The 27,871-nt window shown below is 36.0% G+C and overlaps 1 protein-coding gene across 2 annotated transcripts in view; it reads right to left on the bottom strand.

Moving 5' to 3' along the window:
* Positions 1–27,871, bottom strand: part of PRIM2 (DNA primase subunit 2) — a 302,886-nt gene that overhangs the window by 28,482 nt on the left and 246,533 nt on the right. For both annotated transcript variants that reach the window (XM_055330207.1, XM_055330208.1), the window contains 2 exons: positions 25,480–25,606; positions 18,491–18,573 (listed from right to left, as the gene is read on the bottom strand). In XM_055330207.1, the coding sequence (XP_055186182.1) occupies positions 18,491–18,573; positions 25,480–25,606 (210 nt within the window). The remainder of the gene's footprint in view (positions 1–18,490; positions 18,574–25,479; positions 25,607–27,871) is intronic.

The following is a 27,871-nucleotide window of genomic DNA, read 5'->3' as shown; positions in this document are numbered from 1 at the left end:
ATGTCTAACATTTTAGAACAATAGCAATAAGGAATTTGTTTGCATCTATTTACGTTGTTCATGTGTGTTTATATATAAATGTTGTAGTTACGTCATATTTTTCTACCACTGGATGGTACTGCCAAAATTAATTTGTAAAAGAGTTCTATTCAAATGGCATTAAAAAAAAGTGCCTATCAAATGTTAAACTAATTTGGTTAGATATGTTCAATTATGTGGAAAGCATTATCAAATAAGAAGTGATATTAAAAATATCAGTTACTATTTTCTATGGATGGAAGGTATTCATATGTACTCTAGAAACTGGATGAAATTCCTAGAAATCTGATATGTCCTGGTATAATGTTATCAGTAATAATTCAAGCCATTTTCTTAAAATTTGTATATCACAGAAATAACCAAATTTCCCAGTTAATTACATGAAATAAACTCTCATTGGATCTTTAAACATAGGCTTTTTAAGTCTTTTGTCATTTATAGGCATGTTTTACTCATGCTTTTGCAAAAGTGAGATTCCAGGAGAGTACCTTATAAAGATTTCTTTTACAAGGTATTGAGTCTTGGTTGCATATTTCACAGCTGAAAAAGGTCCCACATGACATCTGATCCTGTGAAAATGCTAGACATCAAAATCAAATTGATTAGGAAAAGAAATAGCCAACATTAGACTGCTTCCACCTAAGACATCAGATGAAGAAGGTTTCTTTGCATTCCTCCTTCCCTCTGACCATTCTTTCTCTGAATTCTCTGGCTTCCAATAAGATCAAATAAGGCTATAATCAGGAATCTCTTTTTAACTCTTAAAGGTATTATAGAATCTGCTGCTAAAATAATAGCTGCCTAACAAAAAAATCTAGACTCTACGGCCAAAGTTGCTCTTGATAATAGGATAGCTCTTGATTATCTTTTAGCATACAAGGAGGTGTTTGTGCTGCAGCCAACACCAATTGCTTTACTTGGATTGATACTTCTGGGGAGGCTGAGATTGTGCCACATTAGATCACTGAACAAGCCAGTTGGCTTAACAAAGTAAGTCCTTCAATGTGGGTTTTCTTTGACTTATTTGATTCTGATTGCTTTGGGTCCTGGGGATCATGGCTCTGATATGAACCCCAAACATCAGGAATTATGTTGTTTTTAATAATCATGGTACTCTCCCTGGTGCATAATGTCCTCTTAAAAGCTTTAAATGCAGGTTCATTGCCACTAACCAGCAAGCAAATGATCCCCTTAATGGTAGAATGTCAGAAAAGGAATGAAGAGAATGATCAATGTAAAGAATGTAAACCCAATATTGTGACTAGGAAGTTCCATAAAAAGATTCAACAAATTGACGACACGAATGGTAAATAGCACACAAAGATTCTGCAAAAAGCCCTTGAGAACTCCAGAGTGGTAGCTGAAAGTAATGGTAATACCTTCGATTTTGACCACATCTCTCAGGCTGAAAGTCTGATCAAAGGGGTGAATTATTATTAACAAGACAACAGGACCATAACAAAGTCACGTTTGCTAAGCCCCATCTAACCAAATTGAAACTTTACTTAATTACAGATTCAGCTCTTCCAGAAATGGGATCTTAAACCATTCAATCAGGAATCTCTAAATAGCACCTGATCTGCCTGACAGACTCCTGTCACCCTCTAAAGGAAAATGACCTTGCAATAACAAATCCACTTTTTGGTCTGCTATAAACTTTCTTGTTCTACTCCCTTCAGACTATAGTCTTTTATTTGCATAGCGCCAAGAAACTCATTTCTATTTCCTAGATTGTATGCTGACTGATTTGTGAATTACTGAATAAAGACATTAAGACATTAACTTTAAAATTTAATCAGTTGAATTGCTTTTTTAAAAAAAATAGCTCAAAAACCTAAAAGAAATGTAAAGTTTAAAACCTGGAAGTGTCTTCTGAAGTACTAATTTACCAGCCATTGTTTTAAGTAATGGAGAGATAAACAAAGATGGACAAATTATTGCTCTTATGGAGTTTATGCTCATAGAAAAAAAACAAACAAGTAATAATGAACATTTACCTAATGATGTTGCTGTGAAGAAAATAGAATAAGATACTATTATAAAACACTTGGTAAGTCCCCAAAGTGGTTACTGCCTGAAAGCATCAAGTAGGTAGCCTCGACTGGAAGTGATACCCCTAAAAAGTGGCTTCTGCTAAGGGGAGAGAGTTCAGCCTCACCCACAAGCACACCTGAAATAGTTGGAGCCAGACCTCACAGTCCAGCCGTGACCACAGGCATTACTGCAGCAGCTGAAGCCTTATATAAAGTTAATTGGAAGAATAAAAGACAAAAGTAGTAAAAATCAACTATATCTTCAATGATTAGTTAACAAATACACACACAAAAAAGATGTAAGATATCTTTACACATATCTATATACATAAAACATGGTGAGGGGTTAGGAAAAATGGGAGTTATTTTAGAATCTATTTTAACTTCAGTGACCATCAATTTAGAACAGAATGCTATATAACAGTGTTACCTCATGATAACCACAAACAAAATCTTAGATACACAAAAAACAGAGAAAAAGTCCAAATAAAACCGTAAAGAAATTCATCAAATCACAAAAAAACAGAGTAAGAAAAGGAACAAAAAAGAGCTACAAAGGAATACCAAAGAACAATCAAGAAAATGGCAATACATACATACCTATGTACACACTTTTAAAAAAGAAAAATTTCAATCAATAACCTAATTTTATACTTTTAGGAACTAGAAAAAGAGCAGATTAAACTCGAAACCAACCAACGGAAGGAAATAAAGATCAGAGTGAAGATAAAATAGAGAAATGCAAAAAAGAAAATTAAAAAAAAAAGTTGGTTCTTTATTAGTTCTTTACCAATGAAACTGGTAAAGCTTTAGCTAGATTAAATAAGAAAAAAAGAAAGACTCAAATTGCTAATATCAGGAATGAAAGTAGGGACATTACTACTTACTTCCCTAAAATAAAAAGGGTTATAATCCTTTATATTAGGTTCCTATATTAGGAACCAATTAGACAACCTAGATGAAATGGATAGATTCCTACAAACACATACATAGAAATGCATAGAAAAATTTGAAGAAACCTGTGACAAAGAGGTTGAGTCAGTATTTAAAAAACCTCCCGCCAAAGAAAAGCCCAGAATTAGATGGCTTCACTGGTCAGATCTACTAAACATGTAGAGGAGAATTAACATCAATCCTTTGCAAACTCTTCCAAAAATAGAAGAGAAGTCAACCTTTTCTAACTCATTCTTAAAGGTCAACGTTACCCTGATAGCAAAGCCAAAGACATCACAAGAAAACTGCAGATAATATCCTTAAATGATAGATGCCAAAAAATTTCAACAAAATACTAGCAAACCAAATCCAGCAGTATATTAAAAAGTATTATAAATCATGATCAAGTGAGATTTATCCTAGTAATGCCAGGGTGGTTCAACATATGAATACCAATAAACTAATACATCACATTAATAGAATGAAGGACAAAAGCTGCAATCTGATCACATCCAACACTTTTTCATGACTGAACACACACAGAAACACTATAAACTAGGAATAGAAGAAAATTTCCTTAACATAATAAAGGGCATTTATGAAAAACCTAGAGCTAACCTCATAATCATAGTGAGATATTGAAAGTTTTCCTCCAAGATCAAGAAAAGACAAGGATGCCTTCTTTCACTGCTGCTATTCAACATGGTAGTGGAAGTTCTAGTCAAAGCAATTAGGCAAGAGATAAATGACATCAAGATGGAAACAGTAAGGTAAAACTATGCTTATTCACAGATGGCATGGTCTTATATGCAGAAAAATTAAGAATCCATTTTAAAAACTATTAGAACTAATAAATGAATTCAGCAAAGCTGGAGGATACAACAACACAAAAGAATCAGTTGCATTTCTAGTACTAGCAATGAACCATCAGAAAATGGAAATTCTGTTTACAATAGCTTTCAAAAGAATGAAATATCTAGGAATAAATTTTGCCCAGGAGGTGAAAGACACATATGCTGAAAACTACAAAACACTGCTGAAAGAAATTAAAGACCTAAATAAATGGAAAGAAATCCCCTGTTCGTGGATTAAAAGATAGTGTGGTTAATATATCAATACCACCCAAATCAATCTATAGATTGAATGCAATCCCTATGAAAGTTCCAAAGGCCTTTCTTGCAGAAATGGAAAAGACAATCCTCAAATTCGTATGGAATTGCAAGGGACTCTAAATAGCCCAAACAATATTAAGAACACAAAGTTGGAGTATTCAAACTTTCTGATTTCAAAACTTACTAAAAAGCTACAGTAATAAAAACTGTATGGTACTGGCAGAGAGACAGACATACAGACCAATGCTATAGAAATGAGAGTCCAGAAATAAATCCATATAAATCCAATCAATCCATGTCCAACTGAGTTTTGACAAGGGTGTAAGACCGTTATAATGGAGAAAGAGTCTTTTCAATATATGATGCTGGGACAACTGGCTATACACATGAAAAGTAATGAAGTTGTATATCATACATATACAATACCATATACAAAACTTAACTCAAATGTATTAATGATCTAGATGTAAGAGCCAAAACTGTAAGACTTATAACAAGAAAACACAGGTATGAATGTTCTTAACACTGAATTTGGCAATGGACTTTCAGACTTATTTCACTCAGCATAATACCCTCCTCCCAGTCCCATCCATGTCGAAGCAAATGGTTGGTATTCATCCTTTCTGATGGCTGAGTAATATTCCATTGTGTGTGTTTGTGTATGTATGTATATATATATATACATGTATATACATACACACACTATATATATTTATACCACATCTTCTTTATCCATTCATCTGTTGAATTACATCATGGCTCCTTCCACAGTTTGGCTATTATGGACATTGCTGCTATAAACATTAGGGTGCAGGTGTCCTGTCGTTTCACTACATCTGTATCTTTGGGGTAAATACCGAGTAGAGCAATTACTGGGTCATAAGATAACTCTATTTTTTAACTTCTTGAAGAACCTCCACACTGTTTTCTAGAGTGTGGGAATGCAAGCTGGTACAAGACAGATAAAACTTGTACCAGCTTGCATTCCCACCAAGAGTGCAAGAGGGTTCCCCTTTCTCCACATCCTCACCAACATTTGTTGTTTCCTGTTTGATCATAGTAGGTTTTTTTTAAAATAGTAGTTTTAAAGTAAGTCTTAAAATCAGGTAGTAGGCATCTACAACTTTGTTCTTTGATTACTTTCATCAGTGTTTCAGCATAGTGTTTCAACATAGAGATCTTGCACATATTTTGTTAGATAAATACATTTTTAAAAGTGTTTATTTCTTTTTTGTACTATTGCATATGGTACTTCCAAAAACTTTGAATTTCCAATTGCTAACTGGAATAAATATTAATTTTTATATATTGGCTTATTTTCTGCAAATTCTTAGTTATAATAGCATTGTAGGTAGGTTCTTTGACATTTTTTCATAGTCACATTATCTGAGAATAGAGAAAGGTTTTCTTTCTTTCCTTTCTGCCTTTTCCTTCTTTTTCATGTCTTACTGTTGTGGTTAGTCAGAAAACATTTTGTATGACTGCAATTTGTTTAGATTTGTAATGGATTTTTTAAGACCTAGAATATGGTGTATCTGGGTTATTGTTTCATGGACACATGAAAAAAATGTATATTCACCTGGTTGGGGCAGTATGTTCTACAAATGTCAATTAGATCAAGATGGTTGACAGTGTTGTTCAAGTCTTCTATATCCTTACTGATTTTGTCTACTTATTCAATTAATCATTGAAAGGTAAGTGAAGGGGATCCCTGGGTGGCGCAGCGGTTTGGCGCCTGCCTTTGGCCCAGGGCCCGATCCTGGAGACCCGGGATCGAATCCCACATCAGGCTCCTGGTGCATGGAGCCTGCTTCTCCCTCTGCCTGTGTCTCTGCCTCTCTCTCTCTTTGTGTGTGACTATCATAAATAAATAAAAATTAAAAAAAAATTAAAAAAAAGGTAAGTGAATTCTTCAATATAATTGTGGATTTGTCTAGTTTGCTTTCAGTCTTATTGGTGATCTGATATCCATGTTAATGTCTTTTTGGGGAGAGATGAGGGATAAATGCTGGGCTGTCCATTCTCTTTGGCTTTATTCTGTTGTTCAGTTACTGTTTTCTTAAGTGAGATGCCAAGCTCATTCAAAAAGGAAGAAATGTGATCCTATGAGTGTGTGTGTGTGTGTGTGTTTTAAAATAGGTGATGCCATTCAAGTCACATTGATGTCTTTTCTGCTCAAGATTTTGATTATCAGAGGCATCTGGGTAGCTCAGCTGGTTAAGCATATGGCTGATTCCAGGGCAGGTTGTGATCTTAGGGTTATGAGATGGGAGTTCCACATTGGGTTTCCTGCTGAGTGTGTAGCCTGCTTGGGGTTTTCTCTCTCCCTTTCCCTCTGTACCTCCCTGCCCTCCACCCTCTCTCTTTCAAAAACAAACAAAAAACCAAAACCAAAATGATTCTGATTATTAGCATCTGAGTATTTTTTTTTTAATAGTTGAAGGTTTTTTTCTCAAGTAGTTTTTCTCTGAAATAAAAAGTAGCTACATTGAAGGGATCCCTGGGTGGCTCAGCGGTTTAGCGCCTGCCTTTGGCCCAGGGCATGGTCCTGGAGTCCCGGGATCTGCCTGTATCTCTGCCCCCCCCCCCCCGTGTCTCTCATGAATAAATAAATAAAATCTTTAAAAAAAAAAAGTAGCTACATTGAGTTTTACCTTACATGCATTTTAATGATGTTTTTCTTGACTTTTAATATTTTAAAGTGCACTTGGAGTTTTTAAGATTTAATTTGCACTCAATGCCAACCTGCAACTAAGCATTCATCAAAATGTTTTACATGGATTTTTCATTCATCAACTTTCTGGCCTTAGAACACAGTCCCCCAGCTGCTCCACTCTACTGAGATCCACTCAAAAAAGACATCAGATGAAAGCAAAATATTATTTACAGCTTTCCCACATGCACTATACATCTGTGTTCATCTCAGATAAAAGGTTACAATGCAGGTCCAAAGGGTGATGTGGAAATTACTAATTAGCTTCAACTAAGTAAAGGATCTACTTATAGGCTGAGAGTAAATGAAGGAAAGCAATGAAGTCAAAAGCAAAGCATATACAAACATAGTGTAGGAGTGCTGACCATACTGACTCCATCTTTCACTTACCACCTTATTCACACCCACATGATGACCTCCCTTGGCACTATGTTTTCTGGGCACATGAGAGGTTAATGTATGCCACTACCAGAATGCAGGGAGGCTTGTTCTGGTCTTCTCTAAATCTGTTTAGATAACTATTAGAAATAACATGCCTTCGCCCCTTTCTGATACACAGATGGCACCACAAGGTCTGCTAAATGCTACCTATCAATGAAGTGTATACAGACCCTTTGACCTCACTGCAGTGCCCTCTGGCATGTTCCCTTGCTCTATAAAAGCACAGACTAAGGTCTGGAATTTAAGGAAAATAGATGTGTAGCTGTCCAGATCACTGCCTGTTCAATCTTGTCAGTAAGGTACCTTGAATAAAATTCTGTGTAAACCACATGGAGTTGCCTTTGCTTTTCAGTCTCAAAGTCCTTTTTCAGTTTGCGGGATACTTTACAGTCCCTCCACCCCCTTCTAACACATAGTCATTACTATTAAATAAAAATATTAATATTCTCAATAGACATGGTAATTTATTTTTTACTAAAGTTTGTTTGCTTATTTATGAGAAAGAACACAAGCAGGGGGGAGGAGCAGAAGGAGAAGCAGACTCCCCGCTGAGCTGAGAGCCCAATGCAGGGCTCTAGAGGACCCCAGGATCATGATCTGAGCCGAAGGCAGATGCTTAACTGACTAAGCCACCTAGGTGTCCCTGCCTGTATTTTTTAAAAAGGGAATCTTTCTAGTGACTAAAAATAGTAATAATAATCTTTTTCTAGACTCCCTATCAAATTTGTTGCCAATAGTTCCTAACCTTTCTTATAACCAAAACATCATTCTTAATCTCTACTATCGACTACTGACCAGATCTCTTCCTTTACAAGGAAGAGTAAGGCCACTTAATACACTCCACTAACTTCCCTTTGTTCTACCCCTAAGTTCTCTATATTCTACTTTTTAAGTTCTTTTCTCTATTCCCATGTTAGCTGAAAGATAGGCCTCTTTCAGTCATCATCCTCTTGTGCAAGTATGTAGCCTCCTTTCTTTAATAAGGTTTTCACCTATATCATTGAGTTTCTATTTGCCTCTTTCTTCACCCCACCAAGCACATTGTAGCACCCACCTCATATGAGAATATTCCCACTTACTTTCCCAACATTTTCTCAGCACCTCCCAAGTGAAAACTCACTGCATTACTATGAGATAAAGTAAAAAAATTTCAATCCTCCTCTCAGCAAACTTAAAAGTTAGTGGGAAAGATAAACATTTAAATAATTATAATCTTGTATAATAAGTTTAAGAGCAAAGGCATATATAGTATAGTCATGATGTAAAGGAAAGAAAAATTAATCGTTTGGTTCAAGAGGAATTATTTTTTAAAAAATATTTTTATCAAGATTACCGTTTCTTTTTTTTCCTGCTACAAACAGGCTCAGGTCTCCTTTAGCCTAAACCATCACAAGATGCTTAAACTAATATCACTTTGTCATTCCTTTCACTAGCACATATTTTGAAAAGGCCACTTAATACCGTCTACAAATCCAATTCACTGTCTTTTATTCATTCATGTTTTAAGTTTATGTGATCTGGCTTTCAGTTTCCAACACTATATTGCCACCTTTCACCAAATTAAACACGGGTAACCCATTCAACACACCCATTCACCTTTTCTTGGTCCTCTTCTTACATAGTCTCTCTGCTATGGAGGACACATATGGGCCCTCTTCTCAAAATTCTCAATGACCTGTGTGATGCTTTCATTTCTCTAATGTATTTCCTGTCTCTCCCTTTTTTATTCAGTCTTTTTTGATTCCACTTCTCAATACTGACTGACAGAAGGGAAGCGTTAGCCAAGACTCCATTTTAAGACATGGCTTTTGACTCCCCACATCCTCTCTCCATTATTTTTTTCTCCCTTCCTCCCATAATCGCCATTATGTAAACTAGGGCTGAGAGAGAGAGAGAGAGAGAGACTGAGAGAGAGAGAGAGAAAAGCAGAGTCAGCAGGCCTGGCTTCAATTCTGGTTCTATCAATGACCTATTAGTTGTATCCATGGGCATGACATATGTGGCTCCATAAAACCCTACAGTTCTACATTTCTAACTGGGAAGAACATCAGATTTCCAGTTATAACTTCTCTAAGGTAGTACAAATCTAGTTTCTGTCTGCCATTTAAATATCCCACCCCTAAATTCTAGCCCCTGAAGTTCTTAAAACACTATGTTAACTAAATTGAATTTAAATTAAAAAAGAAAAGAAAAAAAATATCCCACCTGTAAACCTAATCTTGCAAACCAACTTCTTTTAAGTTGTCTATTAATGTTTATGTACTGGGGCCTCCATTATTTTAAGCTTGAAATCCAAATAATCTATATATTTACTGCCTTTCATTTTTGCATTCTCTTTTCCTAATTCCCACTTCCCCACCACCCTACCCAGTCAAAAAGTGTATCTTCTGGAGGCTGGAAGGTGGTAGTAGAGTAGGAGGACCGTAGGCTCACCTCATATCATGAATACAATTAGGTAACTATCAAATCATCCTAAATACCTCAGAAATTGACCTGAAGACTGGCAGAACAAACTCCACAATGAAAGGAAGAGAAGAGGCCACGTCGAAGAAGGTAGGAAGTGCAGAGATATGATTTGGGAGAGTAAAAGATCACCACTGTGGTAGGGAGGGAGCTGCAGCTATAGAGAAGAGTAAGAGACAGACTAACTCTTGCGGGTGGTGGTGGTGGTGGAGTGGTGGGAAGGAATCCCTAGAGCAATTGGTTTGGAAAGCAAGAGGGGCTGAACTTCTTGAGTTCTTGCAACCAGGCTTTAAAGCCTCGAGTTTTAAAGGTTGGCATGCTTGGCTCTGGGAGAGCTTGGATGATATTGGGGCTGTTCTTGGAGAAAAGGCAGGGCAAATAGTTGGGAACATACAGCCTGGAAACAGCAATCTGAAGAGTGCCTAGGGCACACAGTAGGGTGATTGAGGCATCCCAGAGAGAGAGCATTCATAAAACCCCTCTGGGAACAAAGGAACTGGCAGATGCCATTTCCCTACCCGGACCAGCATAAGGACAGAGCCACCTTGGGAAGTAGTGTAACACTGACTAACTTGCTTATACCTCACTTGCTTATACCAAGCACCATCAATCACACTCTGGTGCAATTGCCCTTCCCACTCACCTTGACTCAGTCCCAGAGCTCAGACCCCCTCCACCAGAAAACCAGCCCAAACACCTGCTCACACCACATTGCCTGATCCAGGAGTTTTATAGAATCTCAGTTCTGGCAGTGGTAGCAATAGGTCTCATTTCACAAACAGACCAGAGCACACCTGGTTACAACATGCCAAGACTCAGGCCAGGGACTAAACACTACTCACAGCAGGAAAAGATGGCCTTAGCAGATGACTGGCATGGAAGATAAAACAGCCAGGACAAAACAGCAGAGCTCACATAGCACACAATGGAAATACTCCCAGGAGCACCAGGCCCTGGGGAACAGAGGGTACCTACATGGCAGGGCACTGTAGGACTACTTCTTCATAAGGCCATCAACCACAAAAATGGGATATATAGCTGACTTTCCTAACAGAGAGAAAGAGATACCGAGACTTAGACAAAATGAAGAGAAAGAAAAACTCATCCCAAATAAATGACCAGGACAAGGCCAAAGATCTAAGCAAAACATATACAGGTAAGATGCCTGATAGAGAATTTAAAGTAATGATCATAACAATACTCAATAGACTAGAGAAATGACTGGAAGACATGAATGAGAATCTTACAAAGACAAGGAATAACACAGCAGAGAAAAAGGACACAATACATAAAATAAGAAACACACATGACAGAATGAATAGCAGCTGGAAGAAGTAGAGGAATGAATTAATGACACAGAAGACAGAGTAGCAAAAAGTAATGAAATTACTGGAATGGAAATGGAAAATGGAAAGCTAAACACAAGACAGAAAAAAGAATTACACAAAACAAGCAAGACCTAGGGAACTCAGTGACTCCATCAAACGTAGTAATATTCATATTATAGAAGTCCCAGAAGAAGAAGGAAAGAGAAAGAAGGGGGCTGAGAATTTATTTGAAGAGATAATAGATGAAAATTACTTTTGTAATCTGGGGAAGGAAAAATATGTCCAGATCTAAAAGGCACTGAAGGCTCTCATCAAAATTAATAAAAGCAGACTGACAACAAGACATACTGTAACAACAACAATAAAAAAGACATACCGTAACTAAATTTGCAAAATATACTGATAAAGAAAAAATTTCAAAAGCAGCAAGACAAAAGAAGACAGTAACTTCCAAAAGAAAATCCATTAAGGCTAGCAGGAGATTATTTTTAGCAGAACCTTCCCAAGCCAGAAAGGAGTGTCATAATATATTCGAAGTACTGAATGGGAAAAATTTGCAGCCAATAATACTCCAGCAAAGCTATCACTCAGAATATAAGGAGAGATAAAGAGTTTCCCAGACAAACAAAAACTAAAGTAATTCATGATCACTAAACCAGCTGTGCAAGAAATATTAAAGAGGGTAGCCCTGGTGGCGCAGGGGTAGCCCTGGTGGCGCAGCGGTTTAGTGCCGCCTGCAGCCTGGGGTGTGATCCTGGAGACCCGGGATCGAGTCCCACATCGGGCTTCCTGCATGGAGCCTGCTTCTCCCTCTGCCTGTGTCTCTGCCTCTCTCTCGCTCTCTCTGAATGAATAAATAAATCTTTAAAAAAAAAAAAAAGAAAGAAATATTAAAGAGACACACTAAGTGGAAGAGAGAGACCAGAAGTGAGAGTAGAACAGTAGGAAACACAAAGGCAGTAAAAATGAATATTTCTGTAAAAAAAAAAAAAATCAATCAAGGAACTCACAAAATAATAGGATATAAGATATAACAGTATAAACCTAAAAAGTGGGGAAAGAGAGAAATAAAGAATGGGTTCAAACTTAAACAACAATTAACAGACTGCTATATGCAAGAGATTATATACAAATGTAATGGAAATCATGTATCAAAAACTACTAATAAATATGCAAAGAATAAAGAGAAGGAAATCCTAATATATCACTAAAGAAAAGAAGTAAACCATGAATGGGAGAAAAAAGGACCAGAGAAAATCTTCAGAAACAATCACAAGCCAAATAACAAAATGACAATAAATACATACCAATAATACATACCAATTTAATTGAATGCAAATAGACTAAACACTATAATTAAAAGACAAAGGGTGACAGAATGGATTTACAAAAAAGGAAGATCCATTATATGCTGCCTACAAGAAACTCATTTTAGACCTAAAGACACCCAAATATTGAAAGTGAAGGGATGGAGCAACATCCAACAAGAAGATATAATAATTGTAAATATTTATGTACAGAGGAGCATACAAATATATTAAACAGTTAATAACAAATATAAAGGAACTAATAATAACACAATAACAGTAGGTAATTTTAACACTCCACCTACAGCAATGAACAGATCATGTAAACAGAAAATCAACAAGGAGACAATGACTTTGAATGATAGATTTAATACTAGAAGAGATGGATTTAACAGGTATAGTCAGAACATTCCATTCTGAAACAGAAGAATACACATTCTTTTCAAGTACACACAGAACCTTCTCTAGAATAGATCACATATTAGCTCACAAAACAAGTCTGAACAAATTCAAGATGACTGAAGTCTTACCACGCACCTTTCCTGACCACAACAGTATGAAACTAGGAGTCAACCACAAGAAAAATTCTGGAAAAACCAAAAATACATGGAAGTTAAACAAAATATTACTAAACAATTAATGAGTCAACCAGAAATTTAAAAAGTACATGGAAACAAATGAAAATGAAAACATGATGGCCCAAAACTTCCAGGATGCAGTAAAAATGGTTCTAAAAGGCAATACAGGCCTACCTCAAGAAGCAAGAAAAATCTCAATCTTATCTTACACCCAAAGGAGCTAGAAAAGAGCAAGAAACAAAATCTAAAACCAGCAGAAGGAAGGAAATAAATAATTATTAGAGCAGAAATAAATTATTTAGAAATTAAAAAAAAACAAGAGACAGATCAAAGAAACCAGGAGCTGGTTCTTTGAAATAATCAACAAAACTGATAAACCTCTAACCAGACCTATCGAAAAGAGGGGCAGCCCAGGAGGCTCAGCAGGTTAGCACCAACTTCAGCCCAGGGCATGATCCTGGAGACCCGGGATCCATCCCACGTCAGGCTCCCTGCAGGGAGCCGACTTCTCCCTCTCCCTGTGTCTCTGCCTCTCTCTCTCTCTCTCTCTCTCTCTCTCTCTCTCTCTCTCTGTGCCTCTCATGAATAAATAAAATCTTAAAAAAAAAAAAAAGAAAGGACTCAAAAAAATAAAATTACAAATGAGAAGGAGAAATAATAACCAGACCACAGAAATATAAACAATTATAAGAAAAAATTATGGAAAAGTATATGCCAACAAACTGGACAATCTAGAAGACGTAGATAAATACCTGAAAACATAAATACTACCAAACCAAAGCAGGAAGAAAAAGAAAAGTTGAACAGACCAATTAGCAGAGAAGAAACTGAATTAGTAATCAAAAAGATCCCAAGAAAAGTCCCAAACAGATGGCTTCACAGGCAAATTCCACCAACCATTTAAAAGATACCTCTTCTCAAACTATTCTAAAAAATAGAAAAGGAAGGAAAACTTTCAAACTCATTTTATAAGGCCAGCATTACCATGACACCCAAAGCAGAAAAAGACTCAACTGAAAACAAAGAAAAATACCGGCTAATATCCCTGATGAACGCAGATGTAAAAATTCTCAACAAAATACTAGCAAACCAAATCAAACAATACATTTTAAAAGTCATCCACCATGATCAAGTGGGATTTATTTATAGGTTGCAAGGGTGATTCAATATTCCCAAATATATCAACATGACACATCACATTAAAAAGAGAAAGAATAGGGATCCCTGGGTGGCGCAGTGGTTTGGCGCCTGCCTTTGGCCCAGGGCACGATCCTGGAGACCCGGGATCGAATCCCACGTCGGGCTCCCGGTGCATGGAGCCTGCTTCTCCCTCTGCCTGTGTCTCTGCCTCTCTCTCTCTCTGTGACTATCATAAGTAAATAAAAATTTAAAAAAAAAAAAAAAAAAAGAGAAAGAATAAGAACCATATGAGTATCTCAAAAGATGAAGAAAAAGCATTTGACAATGTACACCATTTATTCATGATAAAATCTCTCAACAAAGTAGGCTTAGAGGGAACATTCCTCAACAAAACAAAAGGTATAGGTGAAAAGCCAATAGCTAACATCATCTTTAATGGGGGAAAACTGAGACTTTTTCCCCTAAAGTCAGGAATAAGATAAGGATGTCCACTTTGATCGCTTTTATTCAACATAGTACTGGAAGTCCTAGCCACAGCAATTAGACAACAAAAAGAAATAAAAGGCATCCAAACTGTTAAGATATTTGTAGATGATAGGATACTATATATAGAAATCTTGAAAGACTCCACCAAAAAAAAAAAAAAAAAAAAACACACACACTAGGACTGATAAAAGAATTCAGTATAGTCACAGAACACAAAATCAATGTACAGAAATTGGTTCTATTTCTATGTACCAATAATGAAGCAGCAGAAACAGAAATTAAGAAAACAATTCCATTTACCACAAGTAATGAGATACCTAGGAATGGACCTAACCAAAGAGATGAAAGACCTGTACTCTGAAAACTATAAAATACTGATGAAAGAAACTGAAGATAACACAAAAAAGTGTAAAGACATCCCATGCTCATAGACTGGAAGAACAAATATTGTTAAAATATCTATACTACCTCTACACGTTTAATGCAATCCCTATCAAAATATCAACAGGATCTTTCACAGAACTAAAACAAATAATCCTTAAATTTGTATGGAACCACAAAGGATCCTGAATAGCCAAAGCAATCTTGAAAAAGAAAGCTGGAGGCTCACAATTCCACACTTCAAGTTATATTACAAAGCTGTAGTGATCAAAATAGTATGATACTGGCATAAAAATGGACATATACATCAATGGAACAGAATGGAAAGCTCAGAAATAAAACCACTATTATATGGTCAATTAATCTTTGACAAAGCCGAAAAGAATATCCATGGGAAAAAGACTGTCTCTTCAACAAATGGTGTTGGGAAAACTGGACAGCCACATGCAAAGGAATGAAACTGGACAACTTTCTTATAATAAACACAAAAATAAATTCAAAATGGATAAAGACCTACATGTGAGACCTGAAACCATCAAAATCCTAGCAGAGAACACAGGCAGTAAGTAATTCAAGATTGGCTGTAGCAATTTTTTTTTCTAGATAGGTCTCCCGAGGAAAGGGAAACAAAACTAAAAATAAACTATTGGAACTATATCAAAATGAAAAGCTTCTTTCTGCACAGAGAAGGAAACAAGCAACAAAATTAAAAGGCAACCTATGGAATGAGAACAGATATTTGCAGAACATATCCGATAAAGGATTAGTATCCAAAATATATAAAGAACTTATAAAACTCAACACCCAAAAAAATGAATAATCCAATTAAAAATGGGCAGAAGACATGAACAGACATTTCTCCAAAGACACACAGATGGCCAAGAGATGCATGAAAAGATGTTCACATCATCACTTATACCATCCAGGAGATGCAAATCAAAACTACAATATCACCTCACATCTGGCAGAATGGCTAAAACACAAGAAACAACAAGTTTTGGTAAGGAAGTAGAGAAAAAGGAACCATTTTGCATTACTAGGAGGTACGCAAACTGATGCAGCCACTCTGGAAAACAGTATGGAGATTCCCCAAAATGTTAAAAATAGAACTACCCTATGATCCAGCAATTGTACTACTAGATATTTACCCAAAGTACAAAAATTACAGATTCAAAGGGATACGTACAATCCAATGTTTACAGCAGCATTATAAACTATAGCCAAATTATGGAGAACCCAAATGTCCATCAACTGATGAATGGATAAAGAAGATGTGGTATGTACGTACGTACATACATATGTACGTACACACACACACATACACACAAAAAGTCCCAATGGAACATTACTCAGTCATCAAAAATAATGAAATCTTGCCATTTGCAATGACATGGTTGGAGCTAGAGTGTATTATGCTAAGTGAAATAAGTCAGTCAGAGAAAAGACATATACCATATGATTTTACCCCTATGTGGAATTTATGGGAAGGGGAAAAGAAAAAAGGGAGAGAGGGAAACAAGCCATAGGAGACTCTTAATGTTAGAAAACAGACTGAGGGTTGATGGAGGGATGTGGGTGGGGGACCGGCTACACAGGTGATAGGGATTAAGGAGGGCACCTGTGGGGCATCTGAGAGGCTCAATCAGTTGAGCTGCTGGCTCTTGGGCTCCTTGCCCAATGAGGACTCTCCTTTTCTCTCTCTCTGCTCATTCTCTCTCTCTCTCTCTCTCTCTCTCTCTCTCTCTCTCGCAAATAAATACAATCTTAAAAAAAAAAAAGGAGGGCATCTGTCATGATGAGCACTGGGTGTTGTATGTAAGTGACAAATCACTGAATTATACTGCAGAAACCAATACTGCACTGTATATTAACTACCTAAAATTTAAATTAAAAAAAAAAAGAAGGTTAAAAATAGATCTACCTTATGATCCAACAATCACACTACTGGGTATTTACCTAAAGAATACAAAAACACAAATTCAAAAGCATACATGCACCCCTGTGTTCATAGAAGCATTATTTACAATAGCCAAGGTATGGAAGCAGCCAAAATGTCCATCAACTAACTAACAAATAAAGAAGATGTGGTATATATACCCAATGGAATATTATCCAGCCATAAAAAGGAATGAAATCTTGCCATTTGCAAGGACATGGATGGAGCTAAAATGCATAATGTTAAGCTAAATAAGTAAAAGAATGACAAATATTGTATGATTTCACTCAGATGTGAAGTTAAAAACAAAAGAACAAAGAAAGAAAAAAGAGAGAGACAAATCAAGAAACAGACTCTTAACTCTAGAGAACAAACTGATAGTTACCCGAGGTGGAGGGATGGCTTAAATAAGTGATGGGGATGAAGGCAGGCACGGGGTCTAATGAGCACAGGTGATGTATGGATATGCTGAATCACTATTTTGTACACCTGAAACTAATATTACATTGCATGTTAACTAACTAGAATTCAAATAAAAACATAACAACAACAAAAACAACAAAAGAGTATCTCTTCCAGACAGTGTTGCTTGGCCTCCCCATCTGGTTACAGTTCCTCCTCTTCAGAAAAGCTAAGACATTCTATGCACACCTCTCTCATAACACTTGGTATATGTTTTCCCCTAGATTCCGGTTCTGCAGAAGCAGGATTTATAGGATTCTTTGTACCTTAGAACAACACCTTACACACTGCCTTACCCATAGTATCATGAAACTCTAAGATTTGAACTGAATGAATTAAATTCAATCTAAAATTTGGACACAGTAAAAGAAGTAGGGTTTCTAGAGTAATTACTTTAAGAGAAAATAATTAAGGATACATAATGATTTCGATGTTCCAGCTCTGAAACATATTGTTCTTCTTAAGCAAAGGAAGACAATACTCTACTCCTCTTGAACTTCTTCAAATTCCAAGTCAACTCTAAAGCACATTATAGACAGCAATGTTACAATATTCTTTGAAGCATACTTGCAAATTACTCTTTAGTATTTGGTTTTGCACTTAGGTATTTCTTTTTTTTAAGTCTCAATTATTTACAAGACAAAGTATTTTGACAGATTATTCAACCCCCTGGACTATCATCAGAAGTGCAGATTTAACACAGCAAGAGGTGATGCCTATCAGAACATTTAGTCACTATATTATCTTCTGCTTTAACTTACATGTGGCATAGAATATAATTTCCCAAAATAAAATATGAAGGTATTAATTCTCAGCTTCACTGACATGCTTCAGTGCATTCCTCTAAAAATTTATTTTCTAAAATGTTCTGAATTGAGATAGCAAAACAAACTGAGAGAAAAAAAGGGTTTCCAAGTTTCCTTTATTACCAAGAAAAGAATGCAGCCTCGCAGACAGAAGAACCAGAATTTCCAAGGACTCGAAGCTGGGGAAGCCAAGGCTCTGGCTTCCCTCATCTAGAGGACTGGGTGTAAGGCCTGACAAGCAGCACACGGCACTACTGCAAGAACATTAAGTGAGACTCAGAGAAATTGTCCTGTGCCTTGTGACCGAGGATGTATAGCAGTATCTGACCTACCTGGTTTATCCCTGTGGGAGAGATCTTGTATGACTGCAACTTCTGCTTCAGCAGCTCTGGGTCACTGTGACGGAATGGGCACCCTGACAACAAAAAAAAAAGCCAGCACACCAACAAAGTTATTTTCCAGGACTTAGTACAATACCACACTCGAGAGACTGTCTAAGCTCCCCTTAATTGTCTTAACAGCTTATTAATAAAAAAGTTAATTGCCCATGGGTGCAACTGCTTTCCTGTCTTTATCTAAACAACGACTTAACTGTACGGTTATCAGGGTACTACAGGCTCAAGAGTTACATAAGACATTACAGCACTCTCCGGCAAAGTTGCCCATTCACCAGGAAGAGGAAACAGTTTTAATTATGCTACATGCATTATTAAAGCAGAGATAATCACAAACTAGCTATAGTTCATCTAAAAACTTTATACAATCTCACATTTCATTCATATTTTTTATAAACTACATTAAAAGTCTATGAGAAGGAAGAAAATGTAAGCAAAAAGAAAAATGTACAAACTCTAAGAAATATGAAAATCTCACATCATTTTCAGATGTAAATTTTATGTCTATTTCCCATAGAGTAAAATCTATCTAAATTTAGAGGAATCACAGATAGGAATTAGATGGACAAACAGAAAAGTGTTTCATTAAAAAAATTACTTATAATAGATACATGTTATCTCTGTATTATTTCATGAGTAACATAATAATAAAGGTGGACTACTAAAATATTTACATAAATAAGAACACAGAAAAATTGAAATGTAAAAGCTATATTATAAGGCCAAAATCTGGAAAATTTTAGATATTTTAATAAGATGCTGCAATGGTAAGTCAAAGTACTTATTTTAAAATTTAATATAGGAAGCCAGACTACTTTTTTTAGGTACACAGTTGATGGATCTATAAGTTAACTTGAAACAATAGTACATTTTTAATAAAACCAATGGAAAATTGGTTGCAGCAAAAACAGAAAAGAGCCTAGATGCCAAACAAATGTGCTTACTAAAAATCTTAACTATAAATAAAAACGTCCACGATAACACTATGGACTCCTACAAATAATGAAATTCACAAAATTCATAGCTTCTACTTCATTCAGACTAAAACTGTAATACTTTTTAGTATAAATAAACATATTGAGAAGCTGTGGAACATCCGGTTCAGAGTTTGGAGCTAAAAATGCCTGAGTTTTAATCTCAGTTTACTACTTTACTAGGTGGGAGACCACAGGCAAATTTTGTATATTGGTGCTGACTCAGCCTCACTTTTTATCAAGTGAGAGAAATAATCACTAACAGAACTCTTGTGAGAATGGAAAATAAAGCTTTTATATGCTCCTGGCACATAGTAAACACTCAACATGTATTAGCTATAGTTATGATTCTCAAAACAAAACAAAACAAAACAAAAACCCCAAAACCTGATAATGAATGAAATTGCAAAAAATCCCAGAAAGAAAGAAAGGAGGCTGCACAAGGAATTCTTGGTTAAGCCCAGAATTACTAAAGAATACAGAAAAGCAGATTATTGAATTATCCAAATTACATTTGAAACAATGACTATATCTGAATGAAAAAGGTAACAAAGAGCAAAGCAAAGAAGAAAATGAAGATTGCCAAGGTACTAATTACTACTTAGAGAAGCTGGTGTTATTTTAAGAGATGACAGAAAGAAAATAAAACTCAGTAACTCCTATTTATTTTGTTTCTATCTTTCACATCAGAGAAAGTGATCTTCAAAACTGGAAAGGGTTGAACTAGGTAACTGAAAATGAAGTGAATGCACACCCAGTTACATATCTGACAAGCTTTCCAACATACGTTTGTGGAAGAGATGGATACACATAGTCTGGAATATGGTTATACATAGATTCATAACTGGTTGAACAACATTCCAAGCAGTGCTGGTTAATGAAATAAGATCAACATAGGAGACTAAATAGGTTTGCAAATAACATAAGACTAAAAGGACAGAGACTTTTGGTTTCCAGTCTGGCACATGAGAGGCTTATACACCACCACTGTTGTCCTAAGAAGGAAAAAGCTAAACAAACTAAAAAATTAACAACTCTGCTTAGACTCATCAGAGATGTGAGAACACAGGGCACAACACTGATTCCCAAGAGAGGCAGATACAGAGAATCAAAACATACCAAAACAGAATCTCTGGAGAAACCAGTGATGGGGTAGGAAATCCTAACCTGTAACTGACAAATTCCTAAAGTCTGGACAAATATGAGAGTCAAAAATTCCAAGGAGACCTAGTCATAGGGAGGCCCTATACTTTTGTAAGCTTAACTTCCAGGAGCTCTATCATGTGCTCATGGTGAATAACAGAAATTCTATCATGCTTCTGGCATGGGGAGGGGGAAAAGTAACCATTTTAATACTCTAGAGCAACCTGCTCTTAATAAGGCCTGTCCTCAAACTATTTTGCCTGAGCCTAACTTCTGGGATTTTATCAGAGCCTAACCTACCTGTGGAGGAGAGACGGAATATCCAACTCCAGGCTCCTCTATCCATTTTGTCCCACCTACTGAGAGTCACTGTTGAAGTATATTCATAGACCAGGGCCACAGGCTCACTAATCAGGTCTACAGACACCACTCTCTCCGCTTCCCTATTTGCCACCATATTTATACTAACAGCCTATTTATTGGAATTCTTTTCACCCAATATGTCATGTCTACCTTTTAAGAAAAAATTACAAGGCTCATCAAAAGGCAAAAAATAAAGTTTGAAGAGACTGAACAAATAAATATCAGAACTAGAGTCAGATACAGCAGGGATACTGTTATTATCAGACCAAGAATTTAAAATAACTGATTAATGCTAAAGGGCTCTAATGGAAAAAGTAGACAATGGGTAAACACAGGTAATGTTAGCAGAGAGATGGAAATCCTAAGAATCAAAAAGAAATGCTAGAGATCCGAAATGGAAATGAAAAATGTTTTTGATGGGCTTTATTAGTAGACATAGCTGAAGGAAGAATCTCTAAGCCTGAGGAAATGTCAATAGAAACTTCCAAAACTGAAAAACTAAGAGAAAACCACTGAAGAAAATAAGAATATAATATCCAAGAACTGTGGGACACTGTGAAAGGTGGTAATGATAATGTCAGAAGAAGAGATAAAGAAATAGAAGCAATATTTGAGGCAATAGTGACAGAGAATTTTCCCCAAATAAAGTCAGGCACCAAACTACAGATTCAGGAAGTCCAAAGAACACCAAGCAGTATAAATGATCCCCAAAATATTGCTTAGATATATCATATTCACACTTTAGAATACCTAAAATAAAGAAAAAAATCTTAAAAGAAGTCAGAGGGAATGCTTCAACGTGGATGGAACTGGAGGGTATTATGCTGAGTGAAATAAGTCAATCAGAGAAGGACAAACATTATATGTTCTCATTCATTTGGGGAATATAAATAATAGTGAAAGGGAAGGGAGAAGAAATGGGTAGGAAATATCAGAAAGGGAGACAGAACATAAAGACTCCTAACTCTGAGAAACGAACTAGGGGTGGTAGAAGGGGGGAGGAGGGCGGGGGGGTGGGGGTGAATGGGTGACGGGCACTGAGGGGGGCATTTGACGGGATGAGCACTGGGTGTTATTCTGTATGTTGGCAAATTGAACCCCAATAAAAAATACATTTATTATTAAAAAAAAAAGAAGTCAGAGGGAAAAAACCCACTTTACCTAGAAAGAAACAAAGATAACAATAATATCTGTAATTTATCCTCAGAAACCATTCAAGCAAGAGAATGGAGTGAATTATTTGTTTCTTTATTTATTGTCTTAGGAGTGAAATATTTGAAGTGTTGAGAGAAGAAACAACTCCACAAATCTAGAATTCTGTACCTTGTGAAATTATTCTTCAAAAGACAAGGAGTAATAAAGACTTTCTCAGATGAACAGAAAATGACAGCAAAAATGAACTATTGGGACTTCATCAAGATAAAAAGCTTCTGCACAGCAAAAAACAAAAAACAGTCAATAAAACTAAAAGGCAATCTACAGAACGAGACACAATATTTACAAATGACCTATCAGATAAAGGGCTAGTATCAAAGATCTATAATGCACCTATCAAATTCAACACCCAAAAAAGCAAATAATCTAGTCAAGAAACAGGCAGAACATATGAACAGACATTTCTCCAAATAAGACATACAAATGGTCAATAGATATATGAAAAAATGCTCAACATCACTTGTCATCAGGGAAATACAAATCAAAACCCCAATGAGATACCACTTTACACTGGTTAGAATTGCTAAAATTAAGAAGACAGGAAACAACAGATGTTGCTGAGGATGTGAACCCTCTTACACTATTGGTGGGAATGCAAGCTGATGCAGCCACTCTGGAAAACAGAATGGAGGTTCTTCAAAAAGTTAAAAATAGAGCTATCCTATAACCCAGCAATTGCACTAGGTATTTACCCAAAAGATACATATGTAGTGAAATGAAGGGACACCTGATCCCAATGTTCATAGCAGCAACATCCACAATAGTCAAACTGTGAAGAAGCCAAGATGTCCTTTGACAGATGGGTAAAGAGGATAAAGAAAATGTATGTGCACACACACACACACACACACACACACACACAAATATGGAGTATTACTCAGCCATCAGAAAGGATGAATATCTACCATTTACATAGACATGGATGGAACTGGAGGATACTACGCTGTGAAATAAATCAACTGGAGAAAGACAATTATCATATGGTTTCACTCATAAGTGGATATAAGAAATAGCGCAGAAGACCATAAGGGAAGGGAGGGAAAACTGAATGGGAAAAAAATCAGGGAGGGAGACAAACCATAAGAGACACTTAACTCTGGGAAACAAAATGAGGGGAAGGGAGGCAGGTGGGGGGATGGAGTAACTGGGTGATAGACATTAAGTAGGGCACACGATGTGATGAGCACTGAGTGTTGTATGCAACTGATAAATTATTGAACACTACATCTGAAATAATGTACTATATGTTGGCTAATTGAATTTAAAATTAAAAAAAAACTAACATTATTTATTGCCAGTAGACCTGCTAGGCAAGAAATGTTAAAAGAAGTTCTTCAACGAGAAGGAAAGTGACATGGGCCAGAAACTCAGATCTATCTAAAGAAAACAACATCAGTGCATAAGTAAGGTAATATAAAAACTTCAGAGCAGGAAATTTATCAAGGATATTACATAATGATAAAGGGATGCATACTCCAGGAAGATTTAACAGTCCTTTATGTGTATCCATCAAAACACAAGAAGCAAAAACTGGTAGAACTACAAGGAGAAGTTGATATATCCACTATTAGAGACTTCAACATCTCTCCATCAGAAATGGACAGACCCAGCAGGTAGTAAATCAGCAACAATAATCATAGAATTCAAAAGCACCATCAATTAATTTAATATAATAGATATCTATAAAATGGCCATATCTGATAACAGCAGATGACATATTCTTCTCAGTTCACATGTATCAAACTACTTCTGGTGCAGTATGATGTGGATAGTGGGTCAGGCTGTGCAAATATAGAGGCAGAGAGTTTGTGAGAATACTCTGTACTTCCTCCTCAACTATGCTATGAACCTAAAAGTACTCTAAAAACATGAAGTTTATTCATTAAAAAAAAAGGACAGATCAATGTTTCTAATAAATAATAGGAGTTTACTGAATAATTGTGAAGTAAGTTATTTTTTAACTGATATAGTTTAAATTAAAAAAATAAAACAAACAGAATGGACTGGAATAAATAAGATTCAATGTCATAAAAATAAGCAACATAAAATCCTGTATTTTAGCTAATAAAAATTAACTACATAAGGGAGTTCTAGAATCTGGACATTGATAGAGGAATCCTGGGGGTTTTACTAGGCCAAACTAAATGTAAGTTAACTGCTTGGTGTGGCTACTAAGAAAAGTATTAGATTTTCTCAATAGAAGTATCTGGTCAATGATTTTTCGAAGTTTAGAAGACAAAAATTATCCAGGACACTTGCAAATAAATCTCATTTCATAAGTCTGAAAATGAGCTTGACAATCTGCATTTCTGAAAGTACCCTAAGTAACTGACAACACTCACTATGTGTACCAGTATGGCCACATTTCATCTGTTAGATATGAAAGAAAAGGCATTTTTTAGTGCTTGGACGCATGAAACGTCTTCCTTAAAATTCTGTTTGTGATTATTTGATAGTGATCTCTAACAGCCTAAAAGTGTATAATCTTTTAAAAAAGAATTCCATTCAATATGCTAAAACAATTATTAGCATCCTTATATATGTTTTTAAAAAAAAGACAAAAGAAAAAAAGGTTTCAACACGTACTGCAGTTAAGTTTTAGTAATCTAAAATATTTACTAATACGGACTATTAAAATCATTCTCTGACATACCAGACAAATGAAGAGCTTTTAAAGGTATGCTCAGAGAACTATTTCAGAAAAAAAGCTGAACTCAGAAACCCACAAAAACCAGTTTAGACTTTCTTTTTAACCTACAGAAACTGAGGCGAATTAATAGAGGTTTGATACCACAACTTGCTAAATTCCTCACTTAATCTTTGTTTATCAGATAATAGCAATGTGAATAAAACACACCTTACCTCGGCAGTCTTTTGAAAATTAATGAATTAACTATTCTAAAACTCAAGGTACTCAATTTCAAAAACTTTTGAAGAACCTGTATCAGTCTTCTAATCATGAGAGAAACAGAAAGCAGCAGATGAATGGGGAAACAGAACTGAAAAGCCTGGTCCAGAACCATCTGCGCCAACTGAATAAATTCCCTTGCTGACCTAGTTCAGTATGAGACAGATCACTAGAAGAGTAACAGACCGCTGGCTTGACACTGATGACTGACATAAGCTACAGGTGATGCAATGATGCAAAAAGCCATCCTACTATGCCTCTGTTTCCTATAGAGCCCATGGGTTTCTATACTTCACAAACATATATCCAGCAGAAGCACTTACCATGGTAATCTCCTTGGCCTGGTGGATTGGTTAGAATAATCTTCAAGCAACTGAAAGGCGTGTAGTCTGTCCTCTTGCCTTCCTTTCCGAAACTATGACGGATATTGTAAGAGTAGCCTTTATCAAACTGATTGGAGGAAAAAGAAGAGACAAAGTAAGCCAATATGGTACTAGTGGTGTCAGGAAGTGCTAGCTAGGATTAGTGTATAAAATGGTATTTTCTAGAATAAATTCAGCATTCATGGGCAGTTGAACATATCATCTACATCACCTGAGTCCATGGGTGATAAGAGTTGTCTGGAGTAGCTTTCTTTCTGTTACAGAAACATCTTTACAAATGAAAATTTCCCTTAAAAGGGGAAATTTATGCTTAATCTTTAGGTAGTTAGGAGGAGCTCAAGTGCTCTTCTTGCATCTGCTGGTTCTCAATTAATTGCCTTTAGCTCAAAATAATCCTTATGTCAAAGCAGCATAGGGGTGGTATTCTCTGGTATCCTTCAACACCATTTGTTGAAGATATTTTCCTTTCCTTACTAAATTGCTTTGAACAGAAACAGACTCATAAATACAGAGAAAAAACTAGTGGATGCCAGAGGAAAGGGGAGGTGAGGGCATAGGTGAAATAGGTAAGGAGATTAAGAGGTACAAACTTCCAGTTATAACGTAAATAAGTCACAGGGATAAAAAGTGCAGCATAGGAAATATAGTAAATAATGTTGTAATAACATTGTATGGTGACAGACTACATTTATCATAGTGAGCATTCTGTAATGTATAGAATTGTTGAAGCACTATGTTGTACACCTGAAACTAATATAATAATGTATGTCAACTATACTTCAATTAAAAATAAAAATAATTAAATTGCTTTGGTACCTTTGTCAAATTTGACCATAAATATGTGGGTCTATTTTTGGATACTGTATTATTCCATTGATCTATGTGTTTATCTTTTTGCCAATGCCACATTGTCTTAATCATGAAATCTTTAGAGTAAGTCTCAAATTCAGATAATGTAAGCCCCTTGCTTTCTTTTTTTTCAATATCATTTTGGCTATTCTATGTCCTTCTGCTTACATACAAATTTTACCATAAGTTTATCAATTTCTATTTTAAAAAAGACCTGGGGTAGTTTTCAACAATCAGTAGCTTATGGACTCAGAAATATCTCTCTGCTTACAAGTAAACTACAACCAGGAAAACAAATGGCATTTCAACTAAAAGAAAACTTTCAAAATAAGTAAATTTCACTGCTAAAAATCAAGAATGTTAAAAGTTCCAGTTAAACACCTTTTGCGAATACTTTCTGTTTGTTTCATTAGTCTTAAACATTATTCATAATCAATCTCTGAAAATAGCTAGGTATGAAGTGAATTTAATTAGATACTAAATTCCTGATGTTCATCAGAAAACTTTGGGTCAGCTATTCTGTAGAAGTAACAGAAAGCTACTTTCTCTATAGGAAGAAAAGCTAGAATTAGTAATATTTCACTTCCTTCTGCCTTCCAATTCATTTACTGCCTGCATATATATATATATATGTGTGTGTATATATATACATATGTATATATATACATATATATACACATATATATGTTTAATATTTGGACTTTACTATAATGAAGCTTTCAGACTATTCATGTATTTATTACATAAACCATCTTATCTAGTTTTCAGACTAGCAAACTCTTGAAATACTGTACAGAAGGTACACCGATTGGGAGATGTTTTTGTTACCAAATGGTCTATCACAGCCACTAACTCAGGAAATAAATGGATAAACCCTTGGGTACTGCTGCAGCCAACTGCTCCATTCCTGGGGAATCTCCAGGGGGCTGGACAAACCAAAAGCAGAGCTGCTTGCCTTAGTATGCCAACACTGTTGCAGAACAAACTCCAGATAAACGTGTTGCAAAAGAAGCCAATAACTCAAGAGATGACAGTTTGGAAAAGAAAAAAGAAAAGATTTATTTTGGGTGCTGCAGCTGGGGGAGGTGGCAGGCTCAAGCCTTAACTGACTTCTCCACTTGGTAAGATGGATACCTAAAGTTTTCTAAAGAGAGGTTCATCAGGGGTATAAATAAGAGAGCAGGCAGAGAGAGTACATGATCACAGGTGGGGGCCGGTATGTGTTCAGCACAGGATTATGGGCAGGGAAGGGGACAAGTGGGGTGTGGTCTTCTAGGCATTCTGTTGATAGGAGGGCTTTTTTGGTCTGGTACTTAGAATGTTCCACTCACTGTCAATGCCTCAAGAAAATGCAGTAAGAAATGACTATTGGGGTCTACAGTTGAGCAAGAAGGCTCACTGACATTTTCTTAGAGAATACTTTCTAGACATCCACATCTACAACTCAAAAGAATAGCTCTATGTATTCAAACTGAACTACAGA

The sequence above is a fragment of the Nyctereutes procyonoides genome, unplaced genomic scaffold (assembly GCF_905146905.1).
Source record: "Nyctereutes procyonoides isolate TBG_1078 unplaced genomic scaffold, NYPRO_anot_genome, whole genome shotgun sequence".
Taxonomy (NCBI): domain Eukaryota; kingdom Metazoa; phylum Chordata; class Mammalia; order Carnivora; family Canidae; genus Nyctereutes; species Nyctereutes procyonoides.
The sequence above is the reverse complement of the archived record's forward strand: the minus strand, read 5'-3'. Positions and strand labels throughout refer to the sequence as shown.